Here is a 19,354-nt window from a genome sequence, read left to right as displayed (position 1 = left end):
AAATGATTGCAGGCCCTAGTTAACTGAACTGCTTTGAATTTGAGCACTCATTTGAATTTAAGCTCAGATAATAAACTCCCTATGTTCTTGACCCTTGTTTCTTCTAGTAGCCTTTTACATCAAATTAAAACCCAATACACTGCACTAGAAACAGGAGGTTGTGTGAGCAGTCTCATTAAGCTTCTGGTACTAAAATGAGCTTTGTTGCTGCATTTTGAATTGTTGCTGTTTTATTGGCATAGATATCTTTATGGCTGGAATACATCAACAGTTTGGGCATTGCATTGCAACTTTTCCTGTAGTGTGGACAAGCTGTTTCTTTACTGCAGTTCCAGGAACACTGTCCAAAATCTCACACACACAGCTTTATACTACCTGGTGTTCCACAGCTATGTCAGCACTCAGTCATGGTGCCTAATACAGCATATGATATGAATAAGGCTTCAGCTTCCCTGCTTCAGCGGTTTATGAAAAAATGTCTACACATTTCAGATGTACCTTTTCCCAGTTATGTAACTGTCCTAATCTGCATAGTACTGATGTTACAGGTCTTTCAGAACAGCAGTTACCCACGATATTGATTTTTCAGCATGCATTCAATAATCAATTCTGATTAACCCCCTCCCCCCCAAAAAGAAAACTAGCTGTCATAATCCTGCCTGTTACACTATCAGACTTCACAGCTGATAGAAATCCATACTCATGACCAACTGGTTCAGTTCTCAGAGGGGAGTTGTCTTCCCTTCAGTGCTACTCGCTTGAGCTGCTGAATGCTGAATGCACACAGCTGACTCACCATAGAGGGACAACTAAATGAATTGCACTGCCTATGTCTTTTGTTCCTTACTGTAGCAGAGATATGTTGACTCAGAAAGAACATTTTCAGGTTTTGCTGGTTTTGAACCAATGTGATTTTCTAGCTAAACTGTAGACAATCAGTCTACAATATTCATATGTTCCTTGTACAACAGCAATGATGAAACACACCCACTTTTCATGGTAATGAGGTAATTGCGTCTGGCTGCAGTACTGTCTTAGCCCCACTCTCTTATTTTTCTGTTCTCTGATTATTTTTGTTTATTTACTGACCGATTTTAGCTTAATGCATCTAAGTCCTCTCGTACATTTATATAACTAGTAAAAGAACATATACATTTCAATAAACAAGAGCTATACAAAACCTGCATTGAACCTTAGATGTTTACATGGTGTAATACCTTACTTAAATTTTGATTAATTGACACACTGCATCTGAATCAGTAGGTATTCCACATTAAGAAACAGTGGTTATGGCTAAATGACAATTACAAGAAACAAATACTGATAACATGGGAACATCAATATACAGGCATGAAGCGTTATTGTTTTAAATTAAAAAAAGCTGTGTAACCACTACCTGTGTTATGATTAACATAAGACCACCCTTTGTGCTGAGTTTAGGAATGGTTTCCAGATTGTGGGCGACCAGGTGACCAGGTGAAGGCTGGATTTTACCATAGCAGACCCAGGTGTGAGGAGACAGAGCAGAGCAATGACCCTCTACATGAGGCCCGAGGAGACACAGAATTAAAATGCTGCATAATGATGCAAAAGATGAGACACTGCTGGCACGTGTTGACACAGGAGATCACAAGAGCGTGGAGCCAGCTGCCCAGCCATGTTGTGGAAGCCGATAGCTTGGCTCCCTTCAAGAAACGACGGGATCGATTAGCTGCAAAGGAACAAGTACTGTCACAACCACCAGTCAGCGGAGATCATCTCACAAGAGAACCAACCAGTACCAGCAGCGGGTTAATAATAACAAGCGCCGCCGCACGTGTTAATCCATCAGCGCACTCTCTACCGTGCAGCAAGCAGCGCTATTTTAACCATCCTAACCCACTTCCTGCTGCTCGGTATTGAGTCTACTCCTTGAGAGCGCTACCTGGCGTTTATTCTGTACCTCGCACTCTTCTGGATTCAGGACTGCCCTTTAGCCTTTGGACTTTGGACCTCGCCTCTCGTCTTGGATTGTTGGCCACCAGTGTACTTCCCGGATTTCAACCCACCTTACTCCTTTTGACTGTGACCTCGCCTCTTGCTTCGTATTGTTTGCTTCAATCATACCTCCTGGATTCTGAATCACCTTTTTCCTTCGGACCACGAACTCGCCTTATGTATTGGATTGTTCGCCTGCCTTGTCATCTACCAACTCTGGCGTCTGCACAGGATCTCTATACCCTTTCACTGAGGATTCCTGACAAGTAAAGGATTAATCCATGCAGAAAAAAGGAAGAAAGGAAGCCTTTTTGTGACAAAACAGCTCCACAGCCGAAACATTGTTTCCTTTTTTCTCTCTTCAGCACGGATTAAACCTTTACTTGTTCCTGCGCAGCCTGCGCATGCTGACGCAGCTCCCTGCTTGAACTACTAGATCAATTAGCTGCTAATTACCCAACAGGCTAGATGGACAGAATGGCTCCCTCATCCATAAAAACTCTCTTGTTCCTAATAATAACAATAATAATAATAATTATACACTTTTATCTGTAGGCACAATTTCCAAACTTGCAAGCGCTGCAGGACAACAACGCAGGCGATTCACAGAAGGCGAGGGCGAGGCAAGGCGAGGACGAGAGTCCTGGACGAGAGGGCCCGGGGGTCTCCTCTAACAAAACCTCACCTGGCAGATGAAGCCCGTTGCCGTGCACTGCCGCACCCACAGGCTGAACTTCCTCTTCCTCCTCTTCCGGAGCTCCCTCTCCGTGCAGGTGGTGATGAAGACGGGGTCCTCGTCGATCAGGGGCTCGTGCAGCACCTGGGAGGAAGAGCGACACGCTATCACAGCCCCTGCAGCGGACACGCCTTCGGGCTGCTCCCATCAACCAGCCAAACCCAGGAGAATGAAACACAACGCACAACAGACCACTTCCCATTCTCCGCAATGAAAATTCAATGGGAAGAATTATTCCCCAGCAAAGAAAACGTCACAAACGATTTTCGTCACTGGATGAAAGTCAAGGAAAGATGCCTTGTAGCAATCCAACAACTGGCCTGACCTGCAGAAAATACCTGGTACTGAGCTTCAGAAATATGTCAGACACTCTTATAATTAAACTCTGTAGTCTGTATTCTCAATTTGTTACCACAACTGGTGTTTTGGATGGGGAGTTAGCTTTTAGATTCTTGCATCACTGAGATTAAAGTGAAATACTGTACATATTTTTGATACAGCTCATAACTATACAGATACAGCAATAAACCATCAATCCTTACTCATAGTAATAAGTGTCAGAATACGAGCCAAAATTATTTCTGTAACTTGAAGGAAGTGTGCTAAATGACATGGTTAAAACACAGTAAAGTTAGTAAACTGTAGTGAAACTGTGATCAAAGAATGGACATACAGTAAAACATGACTAAAACCATAATACCATACTATTATAAAACCAGGCAAGAGCCATTAACTTCATTTATTAAACTATTGTTTCGCTAGGCTTCTGCTGAACGCTTGACTTAAATATAAAAGGCTGGAATATTTTTATCCTCCAGTCAGAAATGTCTGATTACTTGCAGGTGCTGCTAATAATAACTGTGGCTTTGAGTTTCTTAAAGGCACCAGCTTGGATTCGTTTTGTCTTTCTGAATTCTCTTTCTGTGTGACAGGCTGCGTCTCAGCTACCAGCCAGCAGCTCGGTGGGGTACTTCCACAGAGGCAGGGAAACACAATTCGGCTTGTGACCTTGCAGGAGACTTGAAGGGCTCTGCAATCATTCTAGAAGAACCATGCTTTATGAGGGAGTGATTGCGAAACTTGAAAAACCCTTGTTGTATACAGATTCATTTTAGGAGGGAAAAACTATTCTTGTTTTAATAAAAACAGTTTGGCTTTATATCCACAATAGTAAATTATGCTGTGTGAATTTCAACAAATTCAACAAATAGTGCTTTGTTTTGATTTGCACCAAACTCTATTGATTTGTTTTGTAAAAAGAGATTTTGTTGACTCAAATGTCGCTGTTCATCACTTGCCAAACTTGTCAATCTAGGAAGAAGCAGACGTCATCCCTCAACAGTCAAACAAGCCTGATGCTGAGGTTAAATAATTTTGATAAATCTCAGAGCAGCGATCCAGACATCGCTGTTAGTTTTATCAATGCAGAAAGATCAATGCGACTCTTGTATTCCTAATTCCACCCTCTCAGATGCTCTCGATAACTGGTGCTCACATACAGAAAATTGCCAGTCCTTTTAAATTGAGGAAATCATTATTTACACAGTAAGCCTACCCACAAATCCTGAAGTGATAATACATAGGATTGAATAATTGTTGTGGCATTCAATTTTATAACAGTGTCTTGCACTGATTTGCACTGTTTTTTTAGAACTGAGATATAGCTCAGCTTTTCTTAGGAATGTGCTTGGAGTTACTGTCTCCATGGAACTGGATATGCTGTCCAATCATCTTCTTCCCAGATGAGTAAGCAAGACAAACGAACAAACGGTTGTGCTTCTGCTGAACTATTTTTCCATCTGTTTTTTTGGAGATAACCAGCACAAACATTTAGAAGCTGGTGGTTGTTTTAAAATAAATTTGCAAGTCACTGTATAATTTATATTTCAGCCTGGGCATGACTTTTGCAAATTCCAATTTATAGAATTAAAGATCCCCTTTAAATGCTTATTTGACAGCTAATGGATTCGGTCAATTTTCCCTCAGGCTTTAATTTCTGTCCATAGTGTAATGCATCATAAAAACTCCATCACTTTAAATAAACCTTAGTCCTGACTCGGAACCTCAACGCTCAAATTTGCTCCTGTTGATTCAAGCAGGGCTTTGAGGACCACTGAGTCCCATATCCTAGGACAGCCGAAGCAGCCAACACTGATAAGCAAGTGTTGCTCAAAAGACGTCCGCGCTCACAGACAAGCACGCATGGATATGAGGTCAAACGACACTTACTGGGGGAAATTTTAATGAGGCAAGAGACGCTTATTTTCTTTCATTTGGAATTCTAGATTTCTTACAATAAATACAGTTCCCTTCTTATTTAAAGATTCTGTCGAAATTCCTCAGCAACCAAGCTGAGATGTTTATGGCTTTTGTTAATAGATTTAAAAAACAGGAAATCCTTCTTTCGGGTCACATTGGCAAACCACCTACTGTGCAGGTGCAGGCACACCCCTGACCCCCCGCAGCTGGAGCTTTGATCTTCCCCAGCTAATGAGCTGTCCTGTGGACGAGAACCATGTGCATCAAAGCCTGCGTGAGCTTGTTTAACACAAGCAGAGGGAGAAGTTGTGGGGGAGGATCAATGAACAAAAACAACATAGTGATGCATATGGGCAGAGATACGGAACCTTGATCATTTCCTTGCACAACATTCTGTTTTGCAGTATTTTACTCTTCCAGTTCTTTATTTCATGACAATTCTAACCCCCCTGTGACACACCGCTGATCATGCTCCTCAAAGGTGGGACAGGATGGGGTGTGTTGGGAGCTACTAGCCTCCACAGGGCAGCTGGTAGCAGAAACAAGGACAGTCATTTGATTACGGTGCAGAAGTTGTTCAGTCTGTCATCTAGTCTTGGATGGCTCACTGGTACATTCTCAGTGCTTGCCGCCTCTGATCTTTTCATCCAGGCTCTCCTGCTTGTTAGCCACCTGAATCTGACCCTCCTTTCGATTTCTTTATCTTTACCTGAAGGATGTGCCAATGCTTGTTGAGAAGCATTAAGAAACACACACAAATTGTGACGTTTCCATTGACAACACCAAACAAGTCCCTATCTGAAACACCCAGCCTTTTCACGAACATCAGGAAAAGAGAGAGGGGAAAACCTGCGTTTTCTCTTAGCATATTAAATTCACATCACTTGAGGGCACATGTACTGGAATGTATGCTGTTTTAATGAAACGGCTATGCTGGGAACAAATTGTGCTGGGTCACACTTCAGAAACGTTCCTTAGAGTGACAGAAACGTGGGATTGTAAGAAAGAGGGGAGAGTATCTCTTGGGAGAGGTGGGCGCTGGAATGGTCCCCTGACAGCAGAAGGATCAACTGGACAACGTACCTGGGTCTGAGATGGTCTAAACGCACATTCAAATGACTGCTTCAGGGAGTCCAGGAAGGGCTGGATCTTGTAGAGGCCCTGGCTGGCCTGGCTGGAGCGGAAGGCCACGATGTGGAAGTACTTGAGGATCTTCTCGAAGCGAGCCTGGGTCATGATCAGCGCGATGCTCTTGTTGCTGAAGAAGCCGCTGCTCCAGATGCTGAGCACGGACTCGCAGCGGTGGATGCTGGTGGAGGTGACGTATCCCAGGAAGGCTTTCATCTCCGAGAGCGTCACGTTACACCACCCTTCGTCGCTCCCGAATCGCTCCTGGTACTTCTTGGCGTACATGTTGGTTTGGGTGACCATGTTCTGTATGGCGTTATCGGGGACAAAGAGCTGGAAGAAGTCCATGGCGCTTGCCGTCACTGGCATCTTTTGCGTGGGGCCTGAAATGGAAAATAAAGTTAGACCCTTCTCTTGCAAAAGCAAAACCTACACTCATCTTTCATGAAGATGTCTCCCGTTACACAGACGTTGGATCTTTTCCACATTTTACAACCCGAAATGAGATAATGAGATTTCGGACTTGAAAAATAATTGCATTAAATGTGTAGTTTTCCCTGGTGGAATGAGTGTGCTGTGGTTAGCATTGCTGCCTCGCAGCAGAGCTGCTGCCATCGATAAAGTTCTTGGGGTACTATCTACTGTACATGTAGTTTGTATGTTCTCTCTGTGTTCTTGTGAGTTTCTGCGAGGTGCTTCATTTCCTCCCACAGTCCAAGGACATATTGGTCAGTTAACTGTCTTCTGTAATAAACACTGACCCTGGTGTGACTGGCTGTATTTGTGGCCGTGTGTGCCCTGTGATGGACTGGTGTCCCATCCAGGATGTATTCTGCCTGGTGCCCAGTGCTTCCTGGGTTAGGCTCCAGGTCACTGTGATCTTGAATTGGATAAGCGGTTATCGAAAGTGATGTGATCTGTAGTTTCCTGCATCATCGGTACAATTTGTGCAAGACCTGGTAATCCTGAAACCTGAAACAGATCCAACTTTCTTTGCTGTGCAAAGGAAAGCTAAGGGTTACCTCACTGAGAACTTGGCATAGGCAAGGTTTACTATCATGAAAGGATGTAAAAGACAACAGTGTGGGACAACCAAGCCATTGTGATTGCTCAAAGCACTTTCTTAGTTTGATGTGCATTTACCATTAACTTTTTCATGTTTATTCATTTTATGACTGCTGATAATGCATGCAAATCCAAGGACACCTTATTTTTCCCCAAAATATTTTAAAATTATGTGCAAGCTGTGGTCTCTAGCTGCTGATTTGTGAGTGAATGCAGGGTGCGAGAGAGCACAGGTGACTGCAATTGTCTTCTAGCCTTCTGTCTGCTAAAAGCAAACACTTTCATTTGAGTTCAACAGGGCAGCTTTACTTTCCCATGATAGCACTCCTGTGAGTAGAGATGGAGAGCTGTTTAACGGGATTGCTCAATGTCTACATAATACTGAGACTGGGAGAGGCCTAAGCGGGTGAAAAGCTTCTTATTAGGTTTTCAAAAGAAGCTTTTTCCATATTTCAAATTCACTTTATCCTGGATAAGAAAAAGAGTGCAAGCTGTAGCATTATGTTATACTTTCACATTAACTTTCAGTGGATGATTATAGGTTAACAAAGCCACTGCTACGATGTACTTAGTAAGGCAAATGTATTTAGAAATTATTTAATTAGAGGTGATATTCCTTTCTAATATATCACCAAAGAGACATTCTTTATGATAAATACATAAGGCAAAGACATTACCCAAGTCAGATAAACAACCTATCAATCAAATCTTTGTTTGCTCTAGTCTTTAAAAACAGTTTCTCACACAGTGCTTTACAGAATTATACAGTAGTTGAAAGTATTGTGCAAGTAATGACATTACTGTTGGATTAAGGAGTTTGTGATTAAAGAAGACATAATGATCCATCATCCTCTGTAAATGAACTAACATTGATCTGTAAATAGAACTAAGCACGTAAAAAGAATAACTCATATCTCAAGTAGACTAATGTCAAGGGAATCATTTTTAAAAATGCAAAACTGCCGAACTATTCTCATCTTGATGTAACTCATCAGAGCTGTTTAATATAAAATGAAATCCTTTGTACCAGCCACACACATTTAATAATTAAATCTCGGCTTCACTGCAGTGCTCTCTCTTCAGAGACCCAGTCAGCTCTAGTATTTCGTAGTGACTTTCACACAATTCTCTGAACTCATTCTAGGTAAACAGTGCTCTTGGGAATTGGCCTGTTTCTGCATTACGTCCTCCATTGCTTAAATTGGGAGCTGACAATCGCTGACTTGCACTGATTTGCCTGCACTTGATTCCAGTTCACAGTACTCAACAGATGCCACACAGTGTCTTTCCTTCTCCACAGTTTGTGATGATCTCCTCGCTGTAGTGCCATTATAGATGGATTGCATTAGATATTTGCTCTTACAGGACACTTCATCTGTATCAGAGATCTCCAACCCTTGTTCTGGAGAGCACAAATCCGTATTGGTGCAGGAACTTACCGTAGGTCACCATTTATTCACTAATTTCTAAAGATATGGAACAATTCCATTCTCATCACTTAAATATATTGCATGATTTGTTCAAATATGTATTTATTTGTTAAATATTTTATTTTTAAATAAAAAAAATAGAAGCGTTCCTGTATGCCATATTGAAAAAGGGGTTTTGGAACGATGGATCATTTTATGTAGATTAGAGTAACTATTTGCCAGAACGTGTTTGTTCATTCGGGAGTTTAAGATGTGTTTCCTGGTGTATTTGTTTGACATGTGGGCTAGACTAAGGTCACTGGAAATTCCCCAGAGCTGCAGTGAGCAAGCAGCTATTCAGTACAACAGCATCCACAACAGCATAAGGGCCAAAAAAATACTCTCCTTGCTTAACAGCAGATCTAAGAGACAGCTCCTATAGGCAGCAGTATTGAGGAACAGTATTCTTGTCTCCTATGCAAAAGGTTCAGCTCCCAGCTATGGCACTGTTGATGGATGATTAAACAAGGTGTAAAGGGGTACCAATGTATTTTTCGATTTGTTTGTCAACCAAAGTTTGACTAAAATAAACTTCCCACGTCAGATTCTGAATAACTAGATTCACCCACATCCACTTGTACAAATTCTTGAATTTGTATGAATGCCCCTCAATTAGACCCACACCACTTCATCCAAACAGCTTTCAAAATACTTGCCACTAAGTAGTACTTTGATGAAAACACGACCCTAAAATGTCAAGGTATTGCTTATACTCCCGTAACTGTTTTTACCTACTGTATGTTATCTGTGACAGAATTAGTTTTACATTGTTTTTAGTATATATAAACTCAATAAAGGCCGTATAACAACTCATTATTTGACAAAGCTGCTTAAAATGAGTATATTTGAAAAGCCTCTTGAACTATAGAACCATAGCACAGTAATCATCTGAGCACTGTAATAATTTTGAATTGATTCTGTTCTCTGTTTTTGCTGGAGAATCCCTGTGACTGTAAAAGCAAGGTTGGCTAAGCAGTGACTCAGTGAAGTTCAGAGCATGTTGATCCTATTGAGCCGCCCAGATGTGCTGCTCAAGCCAAGAAACAGCTGGATGAGATCAAATACCTACTGCCTATGTAACTGGTTGGAGTTACATTCTTTCTATCTTGTCACACTCAGCTTGTGTCAAGCTTATCCTTGGTCCCAACCTGTCAGAAACCAGTTCACCAAGCTCCTGCGAGCTCTTGGAGTAAAACAAAGGAGGTTCAGTATTGACACTGGCTTCCTGGAATTATACACGAGACGACATGTGATGACAGGTGTTAACATGGTGGTTGGCCGATACAGCCAGGATCTGCCTTGCAGGCCTCAGCTCATTAGCTCGAATGACAGAGACCTTCTTCCCATCTGCGGGGTGGTGGGCTACTCTGGGCTGCTGGCTGTCTTTGAAGTGATTAGCTGGGTAAAGAGTCATGATGCCTCAACCGAAGCAGAACTTTTACAGGAAGGCTCTTGAGGGACTACAATTAAAACACGGAGAGATGATTACGCACATCAGCTGTGTTTGTAAAAGCGCTGTTATCCCTCCAACACACAGCACTACTTACTCTAAATGAGAATCATGAGAAGCAAGAAATTAATATGCAAAGCGCCTGTTTTGTCTCTAATATTCTTAACAGCTGCTGCACATATAACGCAAGAAAGGATGGATTGCTGTGGCCAGAGGGGATAGTTTGCTCTTCTTGTAATTTTGGCTGCTAAAATTCACAGTTTCCAAAGAAATCATGTTAGTTGTAGTTCAGGCCAGGAATTAGCATTAATGAAAAGCTTCTTCCAAACAAAGCACTTCTCAGTTTTACTTTAACAACCACTGGCCACATTATACAAGTTTGACAAGACTGAAAGCATCCAGCCACTCAGAAATTTGTAATCCCGGCCAAAATTCTCACCCAGTGAAAGAAGACAAAAAGATACAGTTCAGAATCACTAAAGGTTCCTGTCACGATTGTAGTCCATCCCCCTTAAGGGTGCTCCGGGTCTTTCACTTTTGAGTTGATTTTGTGCACCTGCTCCCGGTTCCTGCCTTCCTATAAAAGCCAGACTCCCACTCTGTTCAGCTCTGCATTGGTTCCTGTACCAAGCGAGTCCAGGATCTGAGTGTCTGGTCCCTTTCCCCCTTTTTCCCCCCGACCCTCCATCGGATCCCGCTCCGGTTTTTAATCCTGTTTGTCCTCGTCTCGGATGGACCGCCTGGCTTTGGACTTTTGCCTTCCTCTTGGATTTCCCTTTGGACTCTGTTTTGGATTATTTGACCTGGAATCACCCCCTGAACACCTGTGCACTATGGACACGCCCCCTGTTTTCATTCCCGACCCCTGCATGCTTTTTCCCCCGTGTTTTCCTCACTCATCCCCAGAATGTGTCGTCTGCATAGGGTCCCGAAAGAATGCATCATTACAGTTCCTTTCTCCAATTCCCTTTCAAGCCCTCACAAGCTACTGTATACTTTTGTACGTACAATTCTAAGCGAGACAACAATACATTTTACATCTGAACTCTGACAAGACTGTTATGTGGATCGGCTCTCCTTATCAACTCCAAAAAACGTTTGGGCTACTGATGAAATCAGTCCAATGTCCTCAAATGAGGACTCCTGAGGTCATTTCTGACCCAAACCTCACACCGGAAGCTCATATCTTTTCATCTTTGGGACATTGCACATATCTGTACACTGCTCTCCCAGTCTGATGCAGAAAAGCAAATAACTGCTTTTGACTCTTACAGACGTCCAGACTGTTTTAATTACAGTGCTTGCTAGTGTATCCAAGCATGTTTTTAACAAGTTGCACATTTAGAACTCAGCAGGACTTTGTTTTTTAACCAAATCCAAAATGCCTGAACACATATCCCCTGTTTTAGCGTCCTTTCACTTCAAACTATTAATAATTATTAATCTATTATTGACTCAATGAAGATCAGATCACAATATAGGAACAATTAATGCAGGGATACAGATGATTCCAAAGGGTTCACAAACGGTTTCTCACAATGGTATTCTTGAAAGGAGTTATAAAAGTAAACATTATTACATTTGAAAAATTAAAAGTAAAATATTTTTAAAAATGACTCCACTTTCTGAAATGCAGCATGGTCTTACACAGCTCACTTTGAAAACAACAATTAAGACATATTTTAGTTTGGCAACATACTATTTTTTTCTTAAAGTATACATTTTCAGGTCTCATTTTGAGAGGCAACAGCTTTCCTTTCTTCATTGCTGACTATAGTCTACAGCGTTTCCACCCCTTTTCCCTTAAGGTGTCTTGACAGTCAAATGTATGTTTTGCAATGTGTTTTGTTCTGTCACAAATATGGAATGAAACGATCACCTGAGTTGAACACTATGAGGCCTGGAGTGAAGAGGCTCTAGTGTTGTCAAAAACTGGGAGTGGAATATCAGCAGTGGACTTTTCCCTGAGTGTATGTGTATGCTTAGTCTCCAGCCCCTTCTGAGGTCAGGTGATGAACTGGGAGCACCAGAGCAGAGCAGGTGACTCTATGCACAGGACATTGGAAATCGTGATGTGCCACTCATACACAAGTATTCAAAGAGTTGGGAAAAAACATAGCTTAAAATACCATCTGGCAAAGCTGTGTGGTCCATGCCAAACTCCTCTGGCAGATGGCTCATATTGCCCATGCAGCTACAAATCTGCAGGGCCTGAAGCAGACCGTAGCTACATCCACATATAGTGCCACCCTAACACAGTGATGTAAGATTGGCAGGTTCTTGAACAGGGTTGGGAATATATAGTATAGAATTGCCCCGCCCAACCCTTAAGGTCAAGCAGAAACAGACTTACATAGAGACTTTCTCTATTAGTCGCTGAAATTTGATTTCATTCCATTTGATCCATCTCAACAGAGATTTGCAAACTGCTGCAAACAAGAACCAATGCACGTTATTAGAACTGCACTAAGCTAGCATGCCTTGAAAAATATACCTACCTTGAAGCACTGAAATCTAGGTCTAAGAAAATATTTTTTTAAGCTCCTCTGGTCTTGAATGGTCTTTAAATTGCTTGGGTGTTAGAAGACAGCCTGAGAAGTACTCTTGTAATGCCTTGTGCGCTTCTCAGTGACAGCAACACTGAAGCAGAAACAGTGGGACTGCGTGGTTTCTGGTCCAAATGAAGACACTGTGTTCTCCTCAAAGGACTGTCAGTGCAATTAAAAACTCTCCTCCCGCTGCCTCTACACTCTGGGCTCAACAGTGTTTGGTGTTTGAAGGTCAGGCACTGTGGGACAGGCGGACTGATAGTTCAGGAGCTGCAGATGCTCTAGGACAGATTTTAAGTTGACAAAGAATATTCACTTGCAACCGAGCTTCAGAGCTTACACTTGCACATCTCTTCTAGTCAATACATGCCAATAGTCCCCACTGAGCAAAAAAGTGACAAAACTACAAATGCATTTCTTTTACAGCTGAAAAATATTGACACATAGCATGTCTGTTAAAAACTCTACTCTTATATTTTCTTCTGATTTCTCTCTGAAAGAGGAACAGCACAAGGTCTTAACACTAACAGTATCCTGCATTTTCAACAGCAGCTTTTAAGTAAAGTCCAATTGGATTAATCACACTATTGTGCCATCACTTCACACACATTCCAGGCAATCAGGGAGACGGTGCACCATGGCTTTGCACTTGGGAGTCTTGTCATCCCAGGAATCCATTAACCATGGTAATACCTCATGTAGAAGTAATTTGACATTGCTATGTCAGGCAGAATATCAGTCAATACAGCAAGAGGCTCTTAACCTTGGAGTCATGAGTGTAACACGGCGCGTGAGCTGTGCGGAGCTGGGGAGCGGAGAGATTTCAGGTGATCCCAAAATGTCAGGCAGAGACGTAGCCGGGGGCAAATCCCGGGTTCGATACCAAAGGTTACCCAAAAGGAGAAAGGCAGACAAATCCAAAGCGCCAGACGAGGTCAAGCTCGAAGGTGAGTTCCCGGTTCGAATATCCGAAAGCAAGATCCAAAGGTTTATCCAAGTGAGGCAAGAAGTTCCGGAGAGGCTAACAATCCCGAGCGATGCTCAGTGAAACGGCGAATGCTTCAGGAGGTTTGGAAGTGGAGGCTGTGTTAGCAAGTGAGGCGCTCTGATTGGAAGAAGGGTTAGATCAGCGACGTTTGAGGGGCTTGCCTCCAGCTGGTGATTGATTGGGGTGAGACTGTTTGAGTGAGGGATTCCTATTAGCAGCGGATGTGACAATGAGTTTCAGCTCCACAGTGGGTATCAGATCTGTGTTGGCCTAAAATACACGGCTACTGTGGAAACAAATTCCCTGATGTTATTTCAAGAAGCAGTTGGATGAGATGAACTACTAGCTACTAAATGAACAAGGTGGATCAAATGGCCTCCTCTTTCTTGAAACTATTCAAATGTCATAAGTCATCATTCATGGCTTGGGTCAATGAATGTGTCTGGTTTGGCTATTATGTCATGTAATATTTAGTTAGTGTGGTGCTGGAAAGTGAGAATGGACATCACGTGCTGCAGCTTAATGCCATCAATGAATGCTGCCTCCTGGAAACACAATCTAAGGTGAAAGAACCTCACTGACTGCATAAGTTCCCCAAGACTTTCACAGCGACAGCATGTGCATAACAGAAAAGCAAACAACAGGAACTGCATTCGAAATACACCCAATAGCAGGCTAGGACTAATTGTGCATATGATTTGGGTTTATTGGTTCATGTCCATTCTAAACCTCACTATATCGATGTCTCATACTGTTTTCAGGCTATTCTTTATTTTCAAATTTATTGCTTACAAACCAGTCTTTATTTGAATTCAGTGTAATTGTCACGATCGCTACTCCTCCTCTTAAGGGCGCTCCAGCCCTTCCTTGTTTAGCCCCATTACCTGCACCTGCTTCTTATTTCTGTTCTCCCTTAAAAGCCAGACACTGACATCATTCGGGGTTCCTCATTGAATCCCGTTTCGTGAGAGCCCGGGTCCTGCAGCGTCTGGCTCTGTTATGATTTTAATTTTCTGTTCCTGATTCCCCCCGCCGGTTCCGACCTGGTTCCTGTTCCTTATTCCCCCCAGATGGATCGCCTGGCCATGGACTTTTGCCCCTGTTTTTGATTACCTGTTTGGATTTGATGTATGGATTGTGCGCCCCGGATTCACTACCCCTGGACACCTGCACCCCTTGGACACGCCCCCTCTCTCCATACCCTCTCCCGCATGACTTTTTTCCCCAGTGTTTCCTCACAAATCCGGATCGTGTCGTCTGCATAGGGCCCGGAAAGAACTGTTCGTGACAGTAATTCAGTATTTTTCATGAGATGCGTATTTTTTCCAATTAAGATATGCATTCGAGAAAGTACTGCACTTGACCCTTTTTTGCAAACTACAAAGAACTGAGCCGGCAATAAAAGACGTGACATTTTGAACTAATAGGTTCGGTCATTTTCGTGACATTGTCTTATAAAGGTGCAGAGAGTCTGTACTAGTGAACCTGTCCCTGGTTTGTTCCAGGTCTTTACTACAGGCCCATATGCAAGGTCACCACCTATTACTCTTATGCAACAGAAGTGATCAAATTGGAAGGTGCAAACTCTACATAAGATTCACATGACTGTGTGCATTTTACAAATGTTTCATCTACAAACTGTTTGAAAATGTTAACATTCAGATACCTGAAGTTGATATGTTTAGGAACAAGATTCCAGCTGCACCACTAAGAGCTTGCTGAGAAACAGCCCAGCTAGTTCCAGATCTAAAAGTGTGTCGTACACAGACATGCTTAAACTAAACAATCTCAACACAAAATCCACAACTTTCTCCATTCAAGCTGATGTAGGGAGCACTGGACGTACTGTATAGAGAAACAATACCAATTTATTTTGTGTTAGGTTAACTGAAATCCTTTCAAAAACATACTTGATTGTTCAACTAACAACCAACACCCAAAACGTAGAGACATCCATCCTATATCTTCCTGCAAAAGCAGACACATCCTATCACAGTAAAAATATATATATATTTTGGTGAAGTATCTTTCAAAGGATTAACAATTGTAAAGAACACCTACTACAGTAGCAACAGAAGACCAGAGTTTTCCTGAAATCCGTAAATATTTAACCAGGTACAGTATAGTATTTCACAGAATCTTTAAATATCTTTGTGAATACTTCAAAACCCAGGTTAGATATTTAAGGCTTTTGTCAAATTCCTGGCGTCATCTCCTCACTGTAGATATCTTTGTATGCTGTAAATATCTTTGTATGTTTAGTATCCCTATCCTTCTGCAAAGCCAACTTCCAGCTCAGCTTCAGCTGATGAATGAATGGCTGAACATTTTTCTCAAGAACTTGCTGATACGATATCGAATTCATGGACCCGCCAAAGCTGACAAGGCAAGTTTCTCATAGGGGCCAAAAAATTCAACTTTTGATTAGTCTGTCCAGAGAATATATTTTAGTAGTCTTGTGAAAATATGCTCTTCAGTGAACATGGGACAGGCAGAAAAGTTTTTTTTTAGACTGCAACGGTTTCTGTCTGGCTATCTTACCACCCTAAGGAAAGTTGGCCTCTAAGCATCCCGACAATTGACCTGCATCGTGATCTATGGCCAGCAGCCAAATCACCCTGTAATTCACAACTGGCAGCCCACTGAAGCTCAGCAGGTGTGAACCTTGTCAGTACCTGGATAGGAGACCTCCTGGAAAAGCTACAGTAAGGTTGCTGCTGGAAGTAGTAGAGGGGCCAGTAGGGGGCGCTCAACCTGCAGTCTGTGTGGGTCCTATTGCCCCAGTATAATGACGGGGACACTATACTGTAAAAAGGTGGCATGCTTTGGATGAGACTTAAAACTGAGGTCCTGACTCTCTGTGGTCATTAAAAATCACAGGTGGCCTGGCCAAATTTCCCCCTGGCCTTTACCAATCATGGCCTCCTAATGATCCCCATCTCTGAACTGGCTTCATCACTCTGCTCTCCTCTCCACTGAGAGCTGATGTGTGGGGAGTGTACTGGTGCACTCTGACTGTCATCACATCATCCAGGTGGGGCTGCACACTGGTGGTGGTGGAGGGGATCCCCATTACCTGTAAAGCGCTTTGAGTGGAGTGTCCAGAAAAGTGCTATATAAGTGTAAGGAACTAACTACTGTAACTACAGTCATCCATTTTGCTGATGTGTGGATTATTTTACTTGAAAATGTCAGGTGGCAGCCAGCTCAGATTAAAACTGATAGATGAATCAGACGTGGATGGGAAGAGCCTGAGATAGTGTAGTGACCCACAATGTGGTCTTTCTTGCTGGTTTCCTGGTTTCTCTGTACAAATATGAGGATGGCTGAAGTAGAACATGTAATGTTACAGGCAGCCCCTCCCACAGACAGGCCCCTTCATTCATGCCAGTAGCAACCAGGTGATATTCATTACTCAAGCAGGGCATGGTCTCCTCTCCTGCTGGCCTGGCATTGATTAAAATAACATTTTTTTTAATGGACATTTGTGCAGATTCTCAATGAACTGATTTTGGAAAGTGTAAGTCAGCACCCATGCCAAATACCAGACACTTTGAGTTTTTACCCAAATGCATGATTTGAGCAATTTTGTTATCCCAAGGAACAGTAGTATTCAATCAATAAATGTAGCTGCTCATCATTTGCAGCATAAATGATGCTATGCAAGTGTAACAGAGCACGGTGCACTGAGCAAGTTACAGAACTTACTCTCCTCTGAAATCTAAGCAGTGCAGGGCTGACGCAGCAGGGAGCCCAGGGCAGGGAGAGCTGCACTTGTCACATATACTGTGTGCTCATTGAGCAATTCACAGAAAAACAGCCTGTTGTTTTTTCAATGTGCATCAGCATACTTAAAGAAAACAGCTGTTGCTGAATTTGTAGAACATACCTGTTTTATATTATATGTATTGTATATCATACATTTTTGTATGCTATTTTAGTGCTGCTTAATAAACTGTTACACCCCCATTCCCCTAGACACTAACCCAATTAAGGATGAATGGCGTTTCTGCCACCCCCAGACTCCATCTTATTGCTTTGTCTTGTATCTGCATGTACTAATGTGCTCCAGTAGTTGGACTGAGAAGGTTCTGCACCTCCGGAATTTAAAGAAAGGCTCACTGATTAGCAAAACTCATAATCTGGTCTCTAACCCCACTATCATCATTGCATGGTGCCTCTGTGTTACAGCAGATATGCTACAAATTGTTTCGCTGGCAGCACATTAAAATCAATTTTGCCTTCCAGCTACAATCGGCCCACAGTAACTTTGTTAGCTCACAGTATAACAGTTAGCATGCAGTTACCAATTGGTCCAGCTACTGAGTACATTCCAAGAGTAGGACTTCAAATATGCCAGGACTATCGAGAATTGCCATGCAAAATTTCAGTTTGCATCCAAGGGCACTGATAAATAGACGATAAGGGTACAGTGTACATTTTCATACTGGCAATACTGGTTATTTTAGGAAAGCAATGCAAAACCCATCCTTTTTTCATACGTGTAAACTACTGGCTCTTTCAAAATGCAGTAATTTGTGAAATGGATGTAATAAATGACTTAAAATCATTTATTCCGAGCGCGATAGCACTGCAGACAAAACTCAGATCACTCGATCTAGACAGTTTAAACTGGCACCTTATCCGTTTTTATTATGCACGTTATGTTTAAATGTTATGATATATTCTGCGAATACTGTGACATAAGCAGTGTTAACAGAATAAAAGCACAGACAGAAAGCTTTTTACCACACGTATCCTTGTACAGAGGCACGGTGATGTCTCGGAGAGCATCGCTCCAGCCTTCTTCCTCTGCTTGGGCGCTCGACGCGGAGCCGGGCAGACCTCCGGAGTGACTGCCCGCAATCTCGCCTGTCCTCTGCCCGTCCCCGTTGCTCTCCGAGGTGTAGTTGTCGGAGCTGGAGTCGCCCGAAGTGCTGTAGAAGGGGTTCTCGCTGCTGTCGTCCCCAGATTCCCCGAAAACATCATCGGAAATCTGCAAGCTTTCGTAGCGAGAGCGGGCCGCTTCAAGGAGTGACAGCGCCTTCTGCCCGCACTCCGCCATCGTTATTGCTGCTGAACCGAGTTAAGATTAGACACGGAGCCAGGATCACCCAGGAAACAACAAAAAAAAAGTGCACACACCTAATTCCTACCACGCTCACAACGTGATCAAACCTCGCCCTTATCCCAATAAACCGCAGACGCCCACGTAACCCAAGTGCCTGGGAACAACCCTCATCGAGTGACAGTGGAGCTGTCCTCCGATTGAGGTACTGAACTACCTCCGCGCCGCCTACGAGGCAAAAAAAAAAATTCAATATTTATCACTGAGTCCCACATCCGGGTTGGGCGAGCCGATCTCTACTGTATAGGACTCAATAAATCCCCGGCTTTCTGCACCGATCACCTGACCGGCTTCTTCACATCTTCTCCAATAGGGCAGTTCCGTGAAATCGACGTCAAATCTGTAAACCTGCAAAACAGTTGATTCTAGATGTGCTGGAGCCTGTTGAGTTGCGCGATAAAGGACCGACCATCACCGGCACTGTTCATCACTTCGGGTTATCAGAAGTAACTCAATCACTCCTTAAAAATATGAATTTAGGGGAAAAAAAGGCGAAGCCTTTACTCGTTTCTCGGAAGTACAACTTCAGAATTCAATTATTGTGCTGTGGTCGATATTCATAATGATGCAGAAAATATTTAAAATGTAAGGTTTCATTTTAATAA

The 19,354-nt window shown here is 42.7% G+C and overlaps 1 protein-coding gene across 2 annotated transcripts in view; it reads right to left on the bottom strand.

Moving 5' to 3' along the window:
* pgbd5 (piggyBac transposable element derived 5) overlaps positions 1 to 18,996 on the bottom strand; it is a 37,133-nt gene extending 18,137 nt beyond the window's left edge. For both annotated transcript variants that reach the window (XR_011182292.1, XM_006638400.3), the window contains exons 1-3: positions 18,371 to 18,996; positions 6,056 to 6,483; positions 2,663 to 2,797 (exon numbers count right to left, since the gene is read on the bottom strand). Coding sequence is in view for 1 of the 2 variants with exons in the window: in XM_006638400.3 (XP_006638463.1) it covers positions 2,663 to 2,797; positions 6,056 to 6,483; positions 18,371 to 18,686 (879 nt within the window). In the remaining variant the exon portion in view is untranslated. The remainder of the gene's footprint in view (positions 1 to 2,662; positions 2,798 to 6,055; positions 6,484 to 18,370) is intronic.
* Positions 18,997 to 19,354: the final 358 nt, after the last annotated feature.

The sequence above is a fragment of the Lepisosteus oculatus genome, chromosome 17 (assembly GCF_040954835.1).
Source record: "Lepisosteus oculatus isolate fLepOcu1 chromosome 17, fLepOcu1.hap2, whole genome shotgun sequence".
Taxonomy (NCBI): domain Eukaryota; kingdom Metazoa; phylum Chordata; class Actinopteri; order Semionotiformes; family Lepisosteidae; genus Lepisosteus; species Lepisosteus oculatus.
This window is presented reverse-complemented; position numbering and strand designations above follow the sequence as displayed.